Raw genomic sequence first — 21274 nt, 5'->3', positions numbered from 1 at the left:
GTCCCATCACCATCAATGGAGCACCAGTGGAGAGAGTCAGCAGCTTCAAGTTCCTGGGTGTCCACATCACTGAGGAACTCACATGGTCCATCCACACTGAAGTCATTGTGAAGAAGGCTCATCAGCGCCTCTTCTTCCTGAGACGGCTGAGGAAGTTTGGAATGAACCGCCACATCCTCACACGGTTCTACACCTGCACTGTAGAGAGCATCCTGACTGGCTGCATCTCCGCCTGGTACGACAATAGCACCGCCCACAACCGCAAAACACTGCAAAGGGTGGTGCGAACTGCCAGACACATCATTGGAGGTGAGCTTCCCTCCCTCCAGGAAATATATACAAGGCGGTGTGTGAAAAAAGCTCAGAGGATCATCAGAGACTCCAGCCACCCGAGCCATGGGCTGTTCTCACTGCTACCATCAGGTAGGCAGTATCGCAGCATCAGGACACGCACCAGCCGACTCCATGATAGCTTCTTTCCCCAAGCAATCAGACTTCTGAACTCTTGATCTCCCACGATCAAATACATCAGCACTGCACTTTATTACCCTTACTCTTATATCTCACACCAGACTGTCATAAATTATATATTATTATATTATATTCTCTCTTAACAACTGACTATCAACCGACAGCCTGAATGTCAATACAGTACAATACTATACATTCTATATATACTATATTTACTTTTTTATATATTTTTATTTTTTATTTGTATTGAATAATGTGTATCTATATAGTGCGTATTGTATACTGTACAGTGTATGTTATTATTTGTATATTGTTGAGTGTAATTATGTGTATATCAGATGTTTAAATTGTGCTGTGTTAATTTGATGTTATTGTAAATTGGTACTGTCTCATCACTGTCACGACTGCTATGTTGATCGGAACTGCACCCAAGAATTTCACACACCATTGCACTTGTGTATATGGCTGTGTGACAATAAAGTGATTTGATTTGATTTGATTTGATACCGGGTGTCTATAATGTAACTTAATCCATCCAATAAACATATTCCCAAACCCGTACATTTCCAAAATCTTAAAAATATAATCCCATTCTACCATATCAATGATATTGATGAAACGCGTAATGTTATCAGAAGAGCTATGGACCTGAATAAACCCCACCTGATCTATATGTATAAGGGATGTCATAACTTTACTTAATCGGTTAGCCAAATTTTTTAACAATATTTTAACATCTAGCTGGATCAGGGAAATTGGACGTTAACTCTTACACTCGCTTGGATCTTTGTCCTTTTTAAGAATCAGACTGATCCGGGCTTGCGTCATGGTTGGCGGAAGCTTCCCATTCTTTAATGATTCCATATAAACTTCTAGCAAATGTGGAGCCAGTTCTGTAGCATAAGATCTAAAAAATTCTGCGGCAAAGCCATATGGCCCTGGAGCCTTGCCTGTAGGCAAGGCCTTAATTACCTCACCAAGCTCCTCCAAGGTTATCTCAGAATCAAGAGAATTTTTTTGCTCAGCCGACAGTTTAGGAAGTTCTAATGGTTCTACAAAGTTTCTAATATCCTCTTCATTAGACGAAGATGTGGAACTATATAGATCAAGATTGAATTCTTTAAAAGCATTATTAATATCAGTGGCTGAGGTAAATATTTCACCACTAGTAGATTTCACTGAGGGAATGGTAGAAAAAGACTCTCTCTGTTTTATATCTTGCCAAAAGCTTCCCTGCTTTGTTCCCCGACTCAAAGTATGACTGTCTTGCCCTGAATAGACAAAACTCCACCTTCCATGACAAAATAGTTTTATATCTATATATCAGTCGGGTCAGTTCTCTGAGGCCATTAGATGACATTCGGCTTTTCAGCTCTGCCTCGCCACTTTTAATATTCCCTTCCAGTTCTACGAGTTCTTGTGCTTTGTATTTTTTGGTGAAAGCGGCAAACTGTATAATCCGGCCCCTAACAACCGCCTTAAGTGCCTCCAAAGCCACGCCCACAGAGGATATTGAGGACCAGTTGGTCTCCATATACACATTGATTTCAGCCTTTAGCATTTGTTGGAATTCAGGATTTTGGCAAGAGGGATATATTAAAGCAGCAACTATATGATTTCCTTTTCTTCATATGTGGCAACACCTCTAAACACACCAGGGCATAATTTGAGAATAAATGTTTCCAATTGAGCAATCAACGACAGATGAAATGAAGTACTTGGATATATAAAAAAAAAAATCTGTTCTAGAGTAAATCTTTTGAACTGATGAAAATGTATAGTCCCTACCAGATGGGTTCAAAAGTCTCCAAACTATCTGTAAGACCAAGATTTTTACACATCCTGTGAAGCATCAATTGCTCTAGGGGACTTGCACACTTTTGCTTCACTATGATCAAGGACTGAGTCCATCAAAAGATTAAAGACTCCTCCCAATATTATATCATGAGGGGTGCCAGCAGCTTGCAACATCCCTTCAAGATCTATAAAAAAGCCCTGATCATCAACGTTAGGTGCATAAATATTAGCCAAAATAAGACTTTGTCCCTGAATTTCAGCTAAAACAATAATGACTCTTCCTAATTATCTTTACTCTGTTTGAGACATTTGAATTGTAGATGTTTACTTATCAATGTAATGACTCCCCTGCTCTTACTCGAGCCAGCACTATGAAAAAAATGCCCACCCCATATCTTTCCAAATTATTCAGCTTCCTGCGGAGAAAGGTGCATTTCTTGAAGAAACACTATATCATATTTCTTACGCTTAAGAAGAGAAATAACCTTCCTTCTTTTTATGGGGTGCCCCAACCCATTCACAATCCACTCATATTGACATTTTGACATATAAGAAAAAATAGGTTGTGTGTCAAAAACAAGATTATAAAGACCACATTCCAACATTAGTGAAACAATCGAACCACGAACATACCCTAGAACAAAAAAAAAAAACAGAAAAAAAAAAATGTGCACATTAACCCCGTGCACGACAACGCCGACTGGCGTCCATCCTTTCAAACACAAACAGTCCATGCACGCATACGAGACCCCGCGACAACCTTGCCGTCGGATTGCTCAAGTCCAGTGTTTCTATACACATTTTTTAGACCGAATTACACAGCAAAAGGTAATCTATAAAACAAACTCCAGCCAATAGGCAGAATAAACACAAAGAGCGTGTAGCTTCATCCATAAAACTGTCCTGAAGGTGTGTTATTCTACAAAGTAAACTCCAGCCACTAGGCGGAACCAGCACAAAAAAATGTGCATAATCTTCAAAGAGTCAAGCGAATGTTCAGTGAGCCGTTCCACTTGGCTGGTACCACAAAATGACTTACTCCATTGACTTTATGAAGGACATTGCTTGCTGTGGGCATGTGAATGTTTTACGGCCATCCTTAGCATCTATTCTCAATTTGGCCAGGAATATCAGTGCAAAAGTGACCTTCTGTTGATGTAAAAGTTTCTTGCGTTCCTTGAATCGATCACGTTTCTCTGTTGTCGAGTTCACAAAGACTGGGAACAAGAAAATGCTGTGGTTCTTCCAAGAAAGCCTTCCTTTACTCCTCGCCTCACATAACACAAGATCTTTATCAGATGATCTCAGAAATTTGGCCAGAATTGATCGGGGCATGTCTCCCTCAGTGGATCGCCGAGCCGGAACTCTGTGAGCTCGCCCGATTTCCAGCTTATGGCCTACTATGTCCTACTCTTGTGACCACATCAGTAAATTTCGCCTCCATGGCAGTGATCGATCGACATATCACAGCAAGATCCTCCAAGTCAGCAACGACCTTCATCAGCATTGCCGACATGTTCAACATCTCTCACCGCGTTTCCTGCATCTCTCCGACCAAATCGACTCCCAGGCCCCTGCTCAGGGGTGTTAGCTTGAGCATGTAAGTGTCTTTTAATGTCTCCAGAGCCTGAGTATTTTGAATTCTTTGACATATTGTCCTCCTAGAACAGTTATGGAACAGAGTGCATCGAATCTCGCTGGATTATGTCATAAAAGATATTAAAACTAGCAAAGTGCACAGAGCTCGCCTTTCACACGTCCGATCTTCGCATGCCGTCATGTGACTCCTCCCAAAATAACAACATTTAATACTTTTAAGTCTCCTCCTTTTCCCATATTGCTCAAAAATGCATAAAATAACACTCTGCATCAAGTCTGTTGCAAAGCATGCTGGAAACAACAAATCCCCTTGCCTATGTTGCTGAACATACTTAATTGGTTCACATTCACTCTACATAATGTAATCTAGTAGAGTGCACATTTTAGATAACATTAATTGAAAGCAAAGAAAACAAGTTTAGAAGAGAAGTATTATTTTGTTGTGTAGATCACAAATAATTTGATTTAGTAAATTGGACAATCTGCGCTTTTCACGTTTTTATTTTTTTCAGTGAGCTTTGATATGGATTTGGAATTTGGTTTACCTCAGTGTGAAATTATCTCTTCACAAATATGGGGCAAGCTGCCTGGATGATTAGGGCACCTGCACACTAAAGAAAGCTAGTGTTTGATGGATATAAATATATGAAATCCATTTTAAGGTAATGTATTATAGAGGTGGGTCAGTTTGAAAATACAGTGAAATTGATTTCCAAATGAAGCACCTTTTAGCGATAGCTATCTTGCAACATCAGCAAAGTCAGCAAGATACTGTAAACACCAACTACTCTAGGGGCATGCCATAATTTGCTAAGGCTTTAGCAGGGTTAGTTTCTCTGAGGTAGCATAAACTGGTGTGGCCTGTGGATGACCCTTACAGTATGTGGTTTAGGAGTGTGCCTCTGTGTTCCATGATTAATAAATCAGGGCCAGGTCAAGAATGTGTTTTGTTATGTAGTTTTTGTGTCATGTTAAGGACTAAGTTGTGGGATGTAATTTCTTACAATTCTTTGTTGTTTTTGAATGAATAGATTATATTCTGTTTTCTCTTTTAGAGTTGATAATCATATTTATTTTGCTATACTTACTGCATATTAAGGGGTTAATTGCATTTAGCGTTGTTTTTCACTTCTGTCTGTGAGCCCATCAGAACCCCATTTTTGGGTCACATCTTACCAGTTGAGAAACAATGCTACAACTTTTATGATCAAGATATTTGTATCCATTGCATTTTTTTCTGCTTAATGGGAATGGCCAGAATGATGAGAATCATTGTTGAACTAGCGCTGACAACAATCAGTACTATTCAGTGTTGCCTAGCATTCACTATGTCTTTTGTTTTTATCATTATATATATATATATCTATTAATATTAGGCAGTGTTATGACAAGGTGTTAAATTGGCCATGTTGCCAGGTGCCCCCTGAACAAAGAGTTGAGTTGGCAGCGGAAAGCACTCAGATTAGTAAGGCTGCTCAGTTTCTGGCTTGGCTTTCACCAAGGGTGTTCAAGTCTGGCCTGGGGCTTATGCTGGGAACAGCACATTCAACATCAAGAATTCATTAATGGATGCTCACACACACTTAACCCACATTGGGATTGTTTTGGCAAAACGTAATTCTTCCCTTAACTCTCCCTTGATGTGTCCTCACTTTACAGGAAAGATTGACATGGTGAAGTCCAAATGGGGCTTGGCTCTGGCTGCTGTGGTTACGGTTCTCAGCTCTCTGCTCATGTCTGTGGGACTCTGCACATTGTTTGGTTTGACACCTACACTTAACGGAGGGTAGGAACTTAGCCAATACTCATCTTCATTCATTGGAACCATAATAATTCTTCTGTGCATTAGAATAAGACAGCTACAGACCTGATTAAGGATGGGCAAAACTAAATATTTGCACAGTCAACTAGTCACTGGGTTGCCTGAACGACTAGTCGGCTAATTGGTCTTAAATGCCCTATATAATTAGAATGGTTTTGGGTTCACATGACCCCAATTGGCACGTTTCCTAGGGGTCGTTTACATAAGACACGTGCTTGCATTCAAAAACAGCTACAGTAGATGGAGCACAATTTTTTTTATCCCCAATTTGGAATGCCCAATTCCCACTACTTAGTAGGTGCTTGTGGTGGCGCGGTTACTCAACTCAATCCGGGTGGCGGAGGACAAGTCTCAGTTGTCTCCACTTCTGAGACAGTTAATCCGTGCATCTTATCACATGGCTCGTTGTGCATGAAACCACGGAGACTCCCAGCATGTGGAGGCTCATGCTACTCTCCGCGATCCACGCACAACTTACCACGCGCCCCATTGAGAGCGAGAACCACTAATCGCGACCACGAGGAGGTTACCCCATGTGACTCAACCCTCCCTAGCAACTGGGCTAATTTGGTTGCTTAGGAGACCTGGCTGGAGTCACTCAGCACACCCTAGATGGAGTACAATTGAGTTTAGGGATGTTTTAAGAATTTGGACTATTTTTAACTTGGCGTGTCAGTGCTTTACAGGGATATTATCGTGCAAACTGTCTAACAACTAAAGCATACCATGATGTCAGTGCGCTAATTAAAGCACCACCACTAAAAATATCAACACTAAAAACATCTGTCGTCGTAATAGGTTGGTCTGTAACTGGTTGTCGATAATAATGGCAGTATGTTGTTAGGAACTGCTTAGGTTTAGAGGAATTTTTGTTTGAGTGGGGATAATTCTCCAGCAGCCTATGAGGTTGCACCTATGTACTTGCAGTCATAGTGGTGTGAGTTCAGGCTGTCCAAACAAATTTGAGCTGAGATCACTGGGTCAAGTTACAGTCAACACACACACACACACTAACTGGGCCAAATGCGTACACCACATTGATTAAATATACAACAAACTCCAGAAAGTCAAGCCTTCAGCAAATTACAAATTATTTCAAAACCCCTGGAGAAATTTTTCATTACCTGATAAATGGATTATTTATTCTCTATACAGCTAACCTTAAAACTTTTCTTAATGTTCTTATGATTTCCAAAGTTTTATTACTTTCATCTGCTTTTGTTTTGCAGGGAGATCTTCCCATACCTAGTGGTGGTAATTGGTTTGGAGAATGTCCTTGTCCTTACTAAGTCTGTTGTGTCAACACCTGTCGACCTTGAAGTCAAGCTGCGCATTGCTCAAGGTCAGACATTGAGGCAGTCCTCTACACTGTCACAGTGTGTTTACTATAATTTTGTGAACTAGTATTTTGTATAGCCTTTTGTCAAGGTAGACACCATATTTAATAAAAAAAAAAAAAAGTAAAGTGAACGAAATTGAGACTGAGAGAAGTAAGGTGTTCAGTATTTCCTACAAGTTGTGTAGTGATAGACCAGTATGTCAATTTTAATTGGCAGATATTCTGCCATTTAGAGATTACTGGCAGTGCTGTAAAATATCTGTTCTGCCGATTAACAGACGTGCTAGTTTCCCATTGTGTCAGTTCCAAAACCTACTGCTCTGTTTCAAAAAGTGTATCTTGAGTAAATATTGATTAAGCATTCATGTCATCGGCCATTTAAAAAAAAAAAAGTACTATTGTGTATCCAGGTGTCGATCACTCAGCTGACGAAACATTGAAAACACTTCTTTCCACAAATTTACGGTGGACCAGAAACTTTGGAAAGCATGGGATGAGAATATTAAATATGATGCCTACAATCCTCTGACTGCACTTCCATCCATGGGCTTATTTTTGTTCACACTAAATTTAAATATGTTGTATTCTTTGACAAAAGTCTGTTTAGTCTTAGGGTGCTTTCACTCTTGGTTCGATTGCTTGGACCGAACCCGAGTTCGTTTCCTCCTCCCTGCCCCCGCTGGTCTCTGTTCACATCATATTTTTTGGGTCCGAATCGCAGTCTGATTACGTCATCAATGTGAGTACAAGTGACAGCTGGTTAATACTGTTACTAGGAAACAACTCAAGAAGACATCAGCTTCGCTGTGTTATTAAAGTATAGACCATTTCAAGCATGTAAACAATAACAAAGGATTTGAACGCAAGTTTTCCTGAAGCACTTCCGGTATCATTAACGGATTGGGTGCTCCAGTTTCTCCCATTCATTTGAGTAGAAGTGATCCGTCTCTGCTAATTAGTCTCTGTTTATAATCAATGAAGCCATTCATTGAAGCGGTGTCTGTCTGCGCGACCCACGGACAAGGTAAGGATTTCTTTTTTTAATGAGTAAAATACTTTTCTTGTTTCATTGTTCTGGATTAAAGCACCTGCTAAATATCAAAGTAGATGACTTGCGGAGCACAGTAATCATGTTAAAGTCACTATGAATGAAGCGCCTCACACTGTTGTTTTGAATGAGGGTGTGTTCTGTTCAGAGGTAATCATCCCTATGCACTTTAAAGACTTTACCATTCACTGTGAAAGCTTTAAAGGCTAAAAGGTGTGGGGCTGAAAAATAAGGGTCATTTGGAACTCACTTTTTCATAAATTTTTATTGGAAATTCTGTTTGAATTGTTCTCCCTTCAGAGGGTGATTTATCCCGTTTGGAATGCACAGCTAGCAAGAAATGTTCAAGGAACAAAAAAAGTCACTTCCTTAAACCGTCTTGAAATGGTCTGTTCATCTCATTGGATTTACCACCAAAACTTTACATGCACAAAATGACAATTATGTTTGTCTGTCACGGATTCATTGAATGTGCAATGATGTGAAGAACATTAGAGTTTGTCTGCTGCGAGCCCACGGATGCGTTGCGAGAGATGTTAAGAATGTGAGCTGCTTTATGAAGGTAATTAATTTGGACACAAGCAGGTATGAGAAATGCTTTAAATAATTGCAATCGGGAGCCTGCAAAGACACACATTATACAGTGCCTTGCTGAAGTATTAACCCCCCTTGGTGTTCTTCCTGTTTTGTTGCATTACAACCTGGAATAAAAAATTATTTTTATTTGGATTTTATGTAATGGACCTAACAAAATAGTGCAAATTGTTGAAGTGGAATGAAAAAAATACCTTGTTAAAAAACTGAAAAGTTGTGAGTACATATGATTCACCCCCTTTGCTATGAAACCCCTAAATAAGATCTGGTCCAACCAATTAACATAAGAAGTCACATAAATAATTGATTAAGGTCCACCTGTGTGCAATCAAAGTGTCACATGATCTGTCACATGATGGCAGTATGAATACACCTGTTCTGAAAGGCCCATGAGTCTGTAACACCACTAAGCAAGCAACATGAAGACCAAGGAGCTCTCCAAACAGGTCAGAGACAACGTTGTGGAGAAGTATAGATCAGGGTTGGGTTATAAAAAAATATCCCAAATTTTGAACATCCCACAGAGCACCATTAAATCCATTATAAAAAAAATGGAAAGAATATGGCACCACTACAAACCCGACAAGAGAAGGCCGCCCACCAAAACTCACAGACCGGGCAAGGAGGGCATTAATCAGAGATTCAACAAAGACACCAAAGATAACACTGAAGGAGCTGCAAAGATCCACAGCGGAGATGGGACTATCTGTCCATAGGACCACCTTAAGACGTACTCTCCCACAGAGTGGGGCTTTATGGAAGAGTGGCCAGAAAAAAGCCATTGCTTAAAGAAAAAAATATGAAAACACATTTGGAGTTTGCCAAACAGCATGTGGCAGACTCCCCAAACACATGGAAGAAGGTTCTGTGGTCAGATGAGACTAAAATTGAACTTTTTGGCCATCATGGGAAACCCAACACTTCCCATCACCCCGAGAACACCATTCCCACAGTGAAGCAAGGTTGTGGCAGCATCATGCTGTGGGGATGCTTTTCACTGATAGGGACTGGAAAACTGGTCAGGGTTGAAGGAAAGATAGATGGCACTAAATTCAGGGCAATTCTTGAGGAAAACTTGTTTAAGTCGGCTAGAGATTTGAGACTGGGACAAGATTCACCTTCCAGTAGGACAATGACTCTAAACATACTGCTAAAGCTATATTGGAGTGGTTTAAAGGAAACATTTAACTGTCTTGGAATGGCCTAGTCAAAGCCCAGACCTCAATCCAATTGAGAATGTGTGGCATGACTTGAAGATTGCTGTACACCAACACAACCCATCTAACTTGAAGGAGCTGGAGCATTTTTGCTTTGAAGAATGGGCAAAAATCCCAGTGGCTAGATGTGCTAAGCTAATAGAGACATACCCCAGGAGACTTGCAGCTGTAATTGCAGAAAAAGGTGGCTCTACTAAGTATTGATTTTGGGGGGACTGTTTTTTTGTCTCGGTTATTGTTTGTGTCACAATAAAAAAATATTTTGCACATTCAAAGTGGTAGGCATGTTGTGTAAATCAAATGGTACAAAGCCCCAAAAAATAAATTTTAATTCCAGTTTGTATTGCAATAAAACATGATAAACACCAAGGGTGGTGAATACTTTCACAAGGCACTGTACGTCATCAATAGCAGTTCACTTCCACGATTTGGTACAATTGCATTCACATCAGCATCGAACCGCACCAGAGTTCACATGGACCGTACCCCAGACCACCTTTTCAAGTGGACTCTGGTGCAGTTCGTGGGTGCTTACCGGAGTTCGGAAAACAGCGATCACATCACCCAAACGAACCCAACATTTACATCATTCGAACTCGGGTGCGCACCAAAAGAGCTAGTGTGAAAGCATCCTTAATTATCAGACTTTTTGGTTCTGTTTTAAGGTCTAAGCAATGAGAGCTGGTCCATCATGAAGAATATGGCCACTGAACTAGGCATCATTCTCATTGGATACTTCACTTTAGTACCAGCAATTCAGGTAAAACTGCTATAGAACAGGAATATGACCTGCAGTATTTTCTTTTTTTTTTTGGTAGTCGTGTAATGGCTAAAAACTTTACACTTCCCACTTTTATCTATGTGCTGACATCTGTGCAGGAGTTCTGTCTGTTTGCTGTGGTTGGTCTGGTGTCTGATTTCTTCCTTCAGATGTTTTTCTTCACCACTGTGCTGTCTATTGACATCCGCCGCATGGAGGTGAGAACCACCCACACAAGGATCATTCTTGAATTTATGAGAAATGCATGAATCATGAGTTACTTCATCTGAATGTCTTGATTTGAAAAACTTAATTGTACTGTTTTATTTTCTTTATTTGCATATCTCCTCACAAACAGTTGGCTGATCTGAACAGGCGTCTCCCAGCTGAAGCGGGGATGCCACCTCCTAAACCCGGACCTTTACGTCCACGAGAGACACCTCCCCGGCCCCGTCCCTCCCCCCACACGATCACTCTGCAGGCTCCAGCATTCAGGAACCTCCGCTTGCCCAAGAGACTTAAAGTGGTATACTTCTTAGCCCGTACTCGCCTGGCACAGCGAATCATTATGGTAAAGATGGCTTACTTTGGCTATGCTCAAAATGGCTTATTGCATATATATTGGATATAGTTAAATGTTTTCTGCACTGTTTGCTAGGTAGGAACTGTGATCTGGATCGGGATTCTGGTCTACACTGATCCTGCTGGTTTAAGGACTTTCCTTGCTGCTCAGGTGTCAGAGCAAAGCCCTCTTGGGGAGGCGGGGCTTCCTCATCTGGGCGTGGCTCCAGTATTCCCTGGTGGACACCCAACAAGCACACTGAGTGTGCTTGCTGCCCCTGAGCCCACCCCCTTACCAGAGAACCTATCCCAGGGTCACCGTGCACCCCTTCCGGGATCTGTGCCTATGTCCAGTCCCCAGATCACATGGGGCTCTGAAGATGAGGAGCTGTGGAGGCGACTTTCTTTCCGCCACTGGCCCTCACTGTTTAGCTATTACAATATCACTCTGGCTAAGAGGTATGCTACTCTCCCTCTCTCTCCTTATAATAAACCAAGGGTTCATTCTTAAAGGAATATTCCGGGTCCAATACAAGTTAAGCTCAGTCGACAGCATTTGTGGCATAATGTTGATTACCACAAAAATTTATTTCGACTCGTCCCTCCGTTTCTTTATAAAAATCAAAAATGGAGGTTACAGTGAGGCACTTACAATGGAAGTGAATGGGGCCAATTTTTGGAGTGTTTAAAGGCAGAAATGTGAAGCTTATATTTGATAAAAGCACTTACATTAATTCTTCTGTTAAAACTCATGTATTATTTGAGCTGTAAAGTTGTTTAAATTGTCATTTTTAGTCATTTTAGGGTTCGTAACATTAAATCATCATGGCATTGCAGTTGTAAAATTGGCTAAAACTTTACACAGAAAAGGTTAGTAGGTGATTTTAAATCATGTTGACATGCATATTGTTTATGTCTTGTGGCTAAACTTTTGAAACAGTATTTTATCGTTCAAAAATTGGGCCCCATTCACAAGATGGACAAGTCTCAGTTGCCTCCGCTTCTGAAACAGTAAGTCCACGCATCTTATCACGTGGCTTGCTGTGCATGACACCACGGAGACTCCCAGCATGTGAAGGCACATGCTACTCTCCGTGATCCACGCACAACTTACCACGCGCCCCATTGAGAGCGAGAACCACTAATCACGACCACAAAGAGGTTACCCCATGCGACTAGGGAGACTCTACCCTCCCTAGCAACCGGGCCAATTTGGTTGCTTAGGAGACTTGGCTGGAGTCACTCAGCATGCCCTGGATTCGAACTCGCGACTCCAGGGGTGGTAGTCAGTGTCAATACTCACTGAGCTACCCAGGCCCCCACACATTCTTATTATTGTGCTTTTGGTGTTTCACATTCTTTATACATATCGCCCCCTACTGGGCAGTGAGAAAAATTTCAAAAAAGGTGTTTTTTAAAATCAGAATTTTTCTGTCTTTGTCTTTGAGTTTGAAGAATAAATACAATGCCTTAAATTTTGGCCAAAACGAGGTATCTTGGGTACCTTTTGGAAAAGCCTTTGTTCACCTATGGTGGCTGGTCATTAGGATTTGGAACAGAGTGCACATGTATATAATGTTTTTTTGTTGTTGAACATTATAGTGTATGGCCCTCTCTGATGCCCTCAGGTACATCAGCATCCTGCCAGTCATCCCTGTCACGCTGCATCTCAGCCCTCAGGAGGCCATAGACACACGGCACCCACAGGATACGCACCACCCTCCGCCCCCCAGCCTCAAGACATCCGATCTACAGACAGATCTCACACTCTACAAGTCAGTATCACACTTGAACTTTTATGGGTATCCCAACCTCCTTTTACAAACAGGCACCTTGTGAAAAAGGAATGTGGTTCAGCCAGGGCGCGGCTCTGCAATTGCTATTTGGGACTCTTGACACAGTAGTTAAATCTGGGCTTGTAACCAAATAGTTGCAGGTTTGAACCTTACAAGAGCAATGCATGAATTATTATCACTGTACCACAGAGCGTGGCACCCCTGGTTGCTCATGAAGTATTGTGGTTATTGGGGCTTGCTAAGGCAAACAGCACTATTACTATTGCTCATCCTTTGGAGAAGTCACCCAAGCCATGAGGTACAAGAATATCATAGTGGGCTCTTTTTGGTCAGTAAGCAACCACTGAGCAGCTAACCAGATTGCCCTAGTAGCCGCATAGTAACACACTGAAAACCACTGAAAACCCCGAAGCAACTGCATAACTGCGCACTGGCAACAATCAGAACACCCTGAGTTTTGCATGGGCAACCATCATTAACATTGTCTTCAGAAAATGTTGAAGTGATAACATAATGCCATTCTGTGGCAATGCTGTACAGACAAATTCCGGTTGTATGGGAATAAACAATAGAATAGATTTTGTTCTATTTAATAAAACTCCTACACTGTTTGGGTGGTTACTCAAGGGCTGTGAGGATCAACTGAGAGGATTTTTTTTGTTTTTGTTTTTTTTTGTTCTCTTCCTACCTTGTTCTATTTATGGAACAGTCAGTGTAGAAAAGTAGTCATTCATTGTCAATATCTAGTTGCTCAATGACTTTTCTCAGAAATTGTTTCACCGCTCCCCTTTGTGGTCTCTCTGTGAACAAATGTCAAGAGGTTTTTGTCCTGTAGGTCAAAATATTATTTTAAACAAAAGAGCACTTTTTCTCTTTTTAACATGGTAAATAAGTAGTTGACATGAAATTTCAAGCCACTGCAGCAGTATTCTATGGCTTAGCTTGCTATAATTAATCTAAAAAAATTTTAAGCTAATTTTTCTAATTCTATAATTATTGTTTATACAGTTTTTATGACCTCATATTAATCGGTTAACAATTAAATCATAGAATATTAATTAACACGGCAGACCATTTAAGTGAACAATAAAGCTAAAGTGTGGTTAAAAATGGTGAAAAGCTTCAAAGAAATGGTGACCAGTTATGGGACCTAAAATATACTTTGTCCCTCATAATTTTAGATAAGTTTAACCAAGAATCTTGATGTTGAATTATGTTTATGGATCTATTATTTGTCAAATGAACACAATTGCCATTGATTGACTAATAGAGCTCATATTCATATCTCATAATTTCATACACTGAAGATACAAAGATGTGACTGCAGATATAAATAATAGTCTCTCTCATACACAAACATAAACGCACACTCTTGTGTGGTGTGATTGTGGTGTTCAAGGTCATTGTTCCAAGGACTGTCAGGCTTATCTATGTGGCAGTCATGGTCATTAGATACACATCATTGATGTTGGTCAACTCACTCTAAAACCAGGCTGTTCCCAGTAATGCTTGCCTTGGCCCCCTTGCTGTTTCAGTTCTTACATCCTTTTCTTTGGATATGTTCTCTGTGCTTCATTTAGTCTGTAAAGATTGATCTAGAAAAGTGCACGTGCTCAGACGTAATCCAACTTTCTGCATGCAATGCTCACCTTGAGTCACCATTCGTGGAGGTGGAAGGACTGGAATTTCGAGATGGACTTGTTTTGCAGTTGGATGTTCTCATGTGCCAGCTATACAGTATATTGATTGATTGCCCCATAAATTAAAGGTGAAGTGTGTAATTTCTGTGCCACTAATGACACCAAATGGAATTGCAGAAATAATGTTTCCCAAGTACTGAATGGGAAAGCAATTTGATAGCTCTCTCCAGGTAATTTAGACATCATGAGGCCCTTTCCCACTTACAGTCCTGGTACTTTTCCCTTAGTAACTTTCTAGATGAGAACTCTTATGAAGAACGGAACACCTGAGGAGACGTTTTCCCTGTTGCATTCACACTCACAAAGTAACCACTGTAGTGACGTCATCTAGTATCGACCATTATTATTCTGACGTTATTTGCATGCGCGTTTCATTTGCAACAACAACAAAATCAACAACACCGAAGGAGGTCGCCACGATCGGAGCTACACTTTTGTTTGTTTAGGGCTGTTTTATACGAACTTTAGCTGCATCAGAAAACGTAGGCAGCTGCCTTATCAGTTAATGGCTTAAACAACAGTGCTTTTGGATGAATGGAACTCTCTGAACAGTTTAAAAGGCCCCTTATTTTATCCTACCTTCATCCATCCTTATACAGCCTCCAAAGGCAGCATTTTTCAGTTTTCGGGCGCAGCTTGTGTCTTCAGGTTACAGTTTAAACTGGGCTCATGAGGCTTGAATGCGGTGCTCCGTGCTGCAGCCGGAGAGATGAGGCGGCGAAAGTGCTGTTTAATCAAGCAGCACACGCCGGACTCAGTTGACAACATGTTGAAAATGCACTATAAATGTTTTTATAAATTTATCAACACAATCTTTTACAATAAAGGTTTTTATGACTCAACATAAATAACTGTACTGAAATACTCACTCATTGATTTAAAAAATAAGTCTTGATGCAAGTTAACCACGCAGTAACAGGTATGAAATACTTCCCTCATGTAAACTAGATTTAATGGTGGTTTAGTGTACAATAAAGTTAATTTACCCACTCTCGATAAACAGCTGATTATTTATATCTGTCATCCCAGGAAAAAGTCGATGTAGTAATCCATAAATCACTTTATTTTCTTTATAGTCACACAGTACAGATGCGATGAAAACTCAAATTGTGTCTCCCCATGAAGTCAGACACACACATACACACATATGAAATGGGTGGTTCTCTTTGGATACTTTCTGTTTTTTCTGTTTTGTAAAATTAGCACAATCTTCTGAGTAATGCAGTTCCTTACATCCAACTCTAGAGGGTGACTGTTTATACAGTTTTTCATAATTCTTCTGGATCTGAAGAATTTTACAATGTAATTTGTTTTCATGTGTGTTCGTCTTCATGCAGAGTGGCGGCTCTTGGACTTTTCGGCGGTGTGGTCTTAGTGCTATTACTCTTTTGTCTGTATCGAGTACTCTGCCCTCGAAACTATGGGCAGAATGGGGTGCCTCATGGGCGGCGGCGCCGCGGAGACCTGCCCTGCGATGAGTATGGCTACTCGCCGCCAATCAGCGAAATATCCCCTCTGCTGCTGAGAGGCCACAGCATGGTGAGAATTAAGTAGACACAGTATGAAATGTTTCCAAAGTCACTGCTATGATAAATGTGCTCTGAGATATACAAACTACCTCTGGAATCTCCATAGGACATCGAGTGTCTGGCCAGTGATGGCATGCTTCTGGCCAGCTGTTGTCTGGCGGGACAGATCCGTGTTTGGGACGCACAGACAGGAGACTGTCTTACTGTTATACCCAACAATGGGTAAGGAAATGGATAAACTCAATAATGCTGTTGTGTATCTACTGCATACAATTATCCCTTTGTGGCGCCATAATTAAAAGTGCATCTTTAGCATTTAGTATTGGCCAGTACTGGCCAATAAACACTGTTACATTATATAGTATATTTTCACTTTAATAAATGTTCTGTCTTTTTTTTATCCACTGTCAGTCTGCGCAGAAGCAGCAGCAGTGGTTGCTGGGAGCACCGTGATGGCTGGGATCACTTAAGTGCTTGTGAAACTGAGAGTTTCCTGGGGACAGATTTTCGGGAGTCTGGGGGAGGAGCTATGGGAGGGCCAGATGTTGATATTTTCCCAATAAGGAGGAGGACTACCCCCACACGCCCTGCCCTGTTTGGAAACCAGCCGGACCTCACCCCACTCATTGACACCAACTTCGGCCCACTTCCCCCATCTCAGTCTTTGAGCAGCTCTGGCTTTGACTTCGGGGAACTCGTGGAGAAGGCATACCAGGAGCATGAGACCTCACCCACACTGGCTTTCCCACCGTCTCCCCCGGCTTCGCAGCAAAGACGACGAAGCCTGGGGGACCAGCCCATCCTGCCACCAGAGCTGCCCCTGCAGAGCAATGGAGACTGGGACAGCTCAGTGTGGGCCATGGAGCTGAGGGGCAACCTCATTGCCACAGGTCGGAGCAGTGGCAAACTAGAGGTGAGAGATAGAGAAGAAAGAGGTTCTTTATAATGAGACCATCTTGAGCTATCCATGTCATTAACCTGCCCTCTTTCTCTTGATTCTATCAGTTGTGGGATGCAGTAGAGGGATCATTACGGTGCAGTTATGAAGATGGAGTATCAGGAATCACTGCCTTGGCTTTCCTTAACAACAGGTGCATTTCACAACAACCTTGAAGGAGTAGTTTCCCCAAAAATGAACATTCTGTCATTTACTTACCCTCATATCATTACAAACCCATATGAGTTTCTTTCTTCTGTGAATCACAAAAATTAGATGTTAGGCAGAATGTAAGGGACTGGGACCCCATTTACACCTGGTATTAAGATGCGTTTCGAGTGATCCGATCAGAAGTGGTCAGCGCTAAATACAGGTCTAAACGGGGTCTAAAATGTTTTGTGATTGGATTACAAAAATCACATATGGAGGTAGTAAAAATGCATGTGACCACATTGCATTTGAGGTGTAAATGCTAATCCATCCAAATGTGTCCTGGACAGCAGAAAAGAGCCACCCCTCACCTGTCTGTCAACCGCTGCACTAAAAGAAGAGTTTAAACTTTTCCAGTTATGTGTGCCTTTAAAAGGAAATGACCATCTGATTGGAAAAATTGAAAAAGCGGATACATAAACAAGCATGAGAAATTCATGGATCTTATGTAGTGTGTTTGATTTCAACATGCAAGGATGCTGATGGCAAGCACACACATCTGAAACTCAGGTTTAAACGGGTAATTCACTAAAATAACAGATAATTCTGCTCCAAATGTTGCATTGGTGCTTAGATTGAATTTCAGCTGCATCTGGGAGAAACAGTGCGTGGGTTTTATTCTGGCTGTAATCTCATGCTGTAACACAGTAACATAGTGATTGATGTATTTCATCATGAAATCAGAGACCCTCACCTCGAAATCTTAACACAAGTGGTAACAGGGGACGCATTTAAGCCACCAGGTGTAAGCAGCGATGTGTCTCGTCTGACCGCATGAGATCGGATCACCCGAGATTAATCTTAATACTGGGTGTAAACGGGGTATGATGGCCTCAGTCATCATTCACTTGTATTGCATGAGAAAAGATGCATTGAAAGGTGATTGGTGAATGAGGCTAACCTGCTTAACATCATGAGAATGAGTAAATGATAAATTTCATTTTTGGGTGAACTATACCTTGCAGCAGTTAAGCATTTTAAAGGAACATTCTGAGTTCTATACAAGTTAATCTCAGTCGACAGCATTTGTGGCAAAATGATGATTACCACAAAAATGTATTTAGTCTAATTTCTCCTTTTCTTTAAAAAAAAATCAAGGTTATAGAGAGGCACTTACAATGAAAGTGAATGGGGCCAATTTTTGGAGGGTTTAAAGGCAAAAATGTGAATCTTATAATTTTATAAAAGCACTTCAATTAATAATGTATTATTTGAGCTGTAAAGTTGTTTAAATTATCATTTTTACAGACATTTTAAGGTTTGTTGACATCATCGTGGTAACAGTTGTAAAACTGGCTACAACTTTACACAGAAAAGGTTTCATCAAAATAAATTTAAGTTCACGTATATTGTTTGTCTTGTGGCTATACTTTTGAAAAAGTATTTTAACGTAAAAAAATTGGCCCACTTTGACTTCCGTTCTAAGTGCTTCACTGTCACCTCGATTTTTGCGTTTTGTTTAAAGAAAAGGAGGGACGAGTCAAAATTATTTTTTGTGGTAACCAATATTATGCCACAAATGCTGTCGATTGAGCTTAACTTGTATTGAAAGCAGAATATTCCTTTAACTCTCACTCAACTCTACACCTGTTCCACGCCCCAACCACCCGACACACTTTTTGTCTTCTGCTAGTCTCAGCCTCAGATAGCACTCTGTGTTGTTTTGAATTACAGAATTGTGGCGGCCCGTTTGAATGGTTCACTGGATTTCTTCACGGTGGAGATCAACAAGCCTCTTGGGTTACTACAGTATCGTGGTGGGTCATGCGAAAAGATTTGTGAAATAAACTAATTTTAATTGTACACAAGGGGGAAAGTTCAGGTCCAAAAGTGCATTTTAAGTGTTTCTCTTATTTTGTGTGTGTTAGGGCCTCCAGGCCGGGGCAGTCTACCCCACTTCCCCTGCTACAGCAGTGAGGATGTGATCAACTGTCAGCTGACACGCTCTGTGCAGTGTGCCCACCAGAAACCCATCACTATGCTCAAAGCTGCCGCTGGCAGGGTGGTCACCGGCAGTCAGGACCATACAGTCAGGGTAAAAACATAATACACACTCATATGCACATTCGGTGAGCACAGTGGAACAGTGACTGCCACCCTGCAAAAACTCACCACAACCCTACTTGCCATGCTTCCCATTTGGTAGATCTTGCTTCAGGACTTTGGGCAGCATATTATTTGACAATTTTTTTTGAATCAGTTAAACATGATTTTTGAAGGAAGTTTGAATCTAACAGACACGTGGCTGCTATAGTAGCTAATATCATCGCTTAACCTCGGGGCTCATGGTAGGCCTGATTTGAAAGGTTTATACTCCGTTGCTAAAATCAGTTTCTTTGTAGCAATTTTAAATGGGATTTGTACTTCCAGAAGCCTACTGTTGCACTCTATATTAACCCTTGCCTTAGCCTTGTGTTTGTGTACTTTTTCTTTTTTTTAGGTGTATCGTTTGGAGGACTCATGCTGTCTATTTACACTACAGGGCCACTCAGGTGGCATTACTGCAATCTACATAGACCAGGTCAGAATTACACCACCAACACACACAAATACACCTTGTTCAATTCTGGCATATTTTAAATAAATTAAACGCATAACACAACATTAGTTTATTTTTATTTTTTTATTTTTTATTGTTTTTTTCAGATTTTGTTTCCCTGACCTGCTACTTTTCCCTATCTGCTCAGTATTTTACTATCCAAAGAGTATGTTATTTCAAAACATAAAGATAATTTAATGTTTTTCTGTGCTATGTTTTAGACCATGGTTCTAGCCAGTGGGGGCCAAGACGGAGCCATCTGCGTTTGGGACGTCCTAACGGGCAGCCGGGTGAGCCATATGTACGGTCACCGTGGTGATGTAACCTCGCTGGTTTGCACAACTTCCTGTATCATAAGCAGTGGGTTGGATGACCTCATTTGCATTTGGGACCGTAGCACAGGCATAAAACTGTACTCCATACAACAGGTGCGTGAAATACTGTTGTTTATTACTGTGTTATCGATTCAGTTATGTAATTATGGTGTTTTTTTTAAAATAAAGTTGTATTTTTTGTTGTATTTCAATTGTTGATGCCAACAGATACCTAGACACCAGGGTGACTGATATAATGCTGATATTCTTAAAACATTTAATGACAGCAAATGAGATGTACACATGAAATGAAATGTAATTTAATTAACACTTATTTTAAACAATATTACCTCAAATTTACCAAAAAAAAAAAAAAAATAGTTTGTTTTCCATTGACAAGGCAGTCAGTAGATGTTGGAACTGACACAAGGGACGACTGGTCACTTTATCGGCCAAATGGACACTTTTATCAGCTGATTTGTCAGAATGGACAAATATTGGCTTAGTAATCAGCCTGGTAGATATAACAATCAGTCACTAATATTAAGTGTACATTTTATGTGTTGAAGTTTGATGATGTCATTTTAATTAAACTAGTCGATATACACCAATCAGCCACAACATTAAAACAACCTGCCTAATATCGTGCCGCCAAAACAGCGCCACCCGTCTGGCACCAACAATCATGCTATGGCCCAAATCACTGAGATACATTTTTTTTTACCCATTCTGTTGGTTGATGTGAACATTAACTGAAGCTCCTGACCCATATCTGCATGATTTTATGCACTACTGCCTCATGATTGGCTGATTAGAGAATCACATGGATGATTGTTGGTAACAGATGGGCTGGTTTGAGTATTTCTGTAACTGCTGATCTCCTGGGATTTTCACACACAGCAATCTCTAGAATTTACTGTGAATGGTGCCAAAAACAAAAACATCCAGTCAGTGGCAGACGGAAATGCTTAGTTGATGAGAGAGGTCACAGAGAATGGCCAGACTGGTTTGAACTGACAGAGTCTACGGAAACTCAGATAA

The 21274-nt window shown here is 40.8% G+C and overlaps 1 protein-coding gene across 1 annotated transcript in view; it reads left to right on the top strand.

Annotated features, from left to right (window-relative positions):
- The window catches only part of LOC127453444 (sterol regulatory element-binding protein cleavage-activating protein-like), a 44615-nt gene that overhangs the window by 19433 nt on the left and 3908 nt on the right, over positions 1–21274 (top strand). Inside the window, exons 8-22 of the mRNA XM_051719779.1 lie at positions 5527–5653; positions 6919–7031; positions 10553–10647; positions 10767–10865; positions 11006–11218; positions 11306–11667; positions 12837–12983; positions 16042–16243; positions 16340–16455; positions 16645–17146; positions 17239–17324; positions 19055–19137; positions 19249–19415; positions 19821–19901; positions 20141–20347. Of these exons, the coding sequence (XP_051575739.1) occupies positions 5527–5653; positions 6919–7031; positions 10553–10647; positions 10767–10865; positions 11006–11218; positions 11306–11667; positions 12837–12983; positions 16042–16243; positions 16340–16455; positions 16645–17146; positions 17239–17324; positions 19055–19137; positions 19249–19415; positions 19821–19901; positions 20141–20347 (2600 nt within the window). The remainder of the gene's footprint in view (positions 1–5526; positions 5654–6918; positions 7032–10552; positions 10648–10766; positions 10866–11005; positions 11219–11305; positions 11668–12836; positions 12984–16041; positions 16244–16339; positions 16456–16644; positions 17147–17238; positions 17325–19054; positions 19138–19248; positions 19416–19820; positions 19902–20140; positions 20348–21274) is intronic.

Source organism: Myxocyprinus asiaticus, chromosome 15, assembly GCF_019703515.2.
Source record: "Myxocyprinus asiaticus isolate MX2 ecotype Aquarium Trade chromosome 15, UBuf_Myxa_2, whole genome shotgun sequence".
Classification (NCBI taxonomy): domain Eukaryota; kingdom Metazoa; phylum Chordata; class Actinopteri; order Cypriniformes; family Catostomidae; genus Myxocyprinus; species Myxocyprinus asiaticus.
This window is presented reverse-complemented; position numbering and strand designations above follow the sequence as displayed.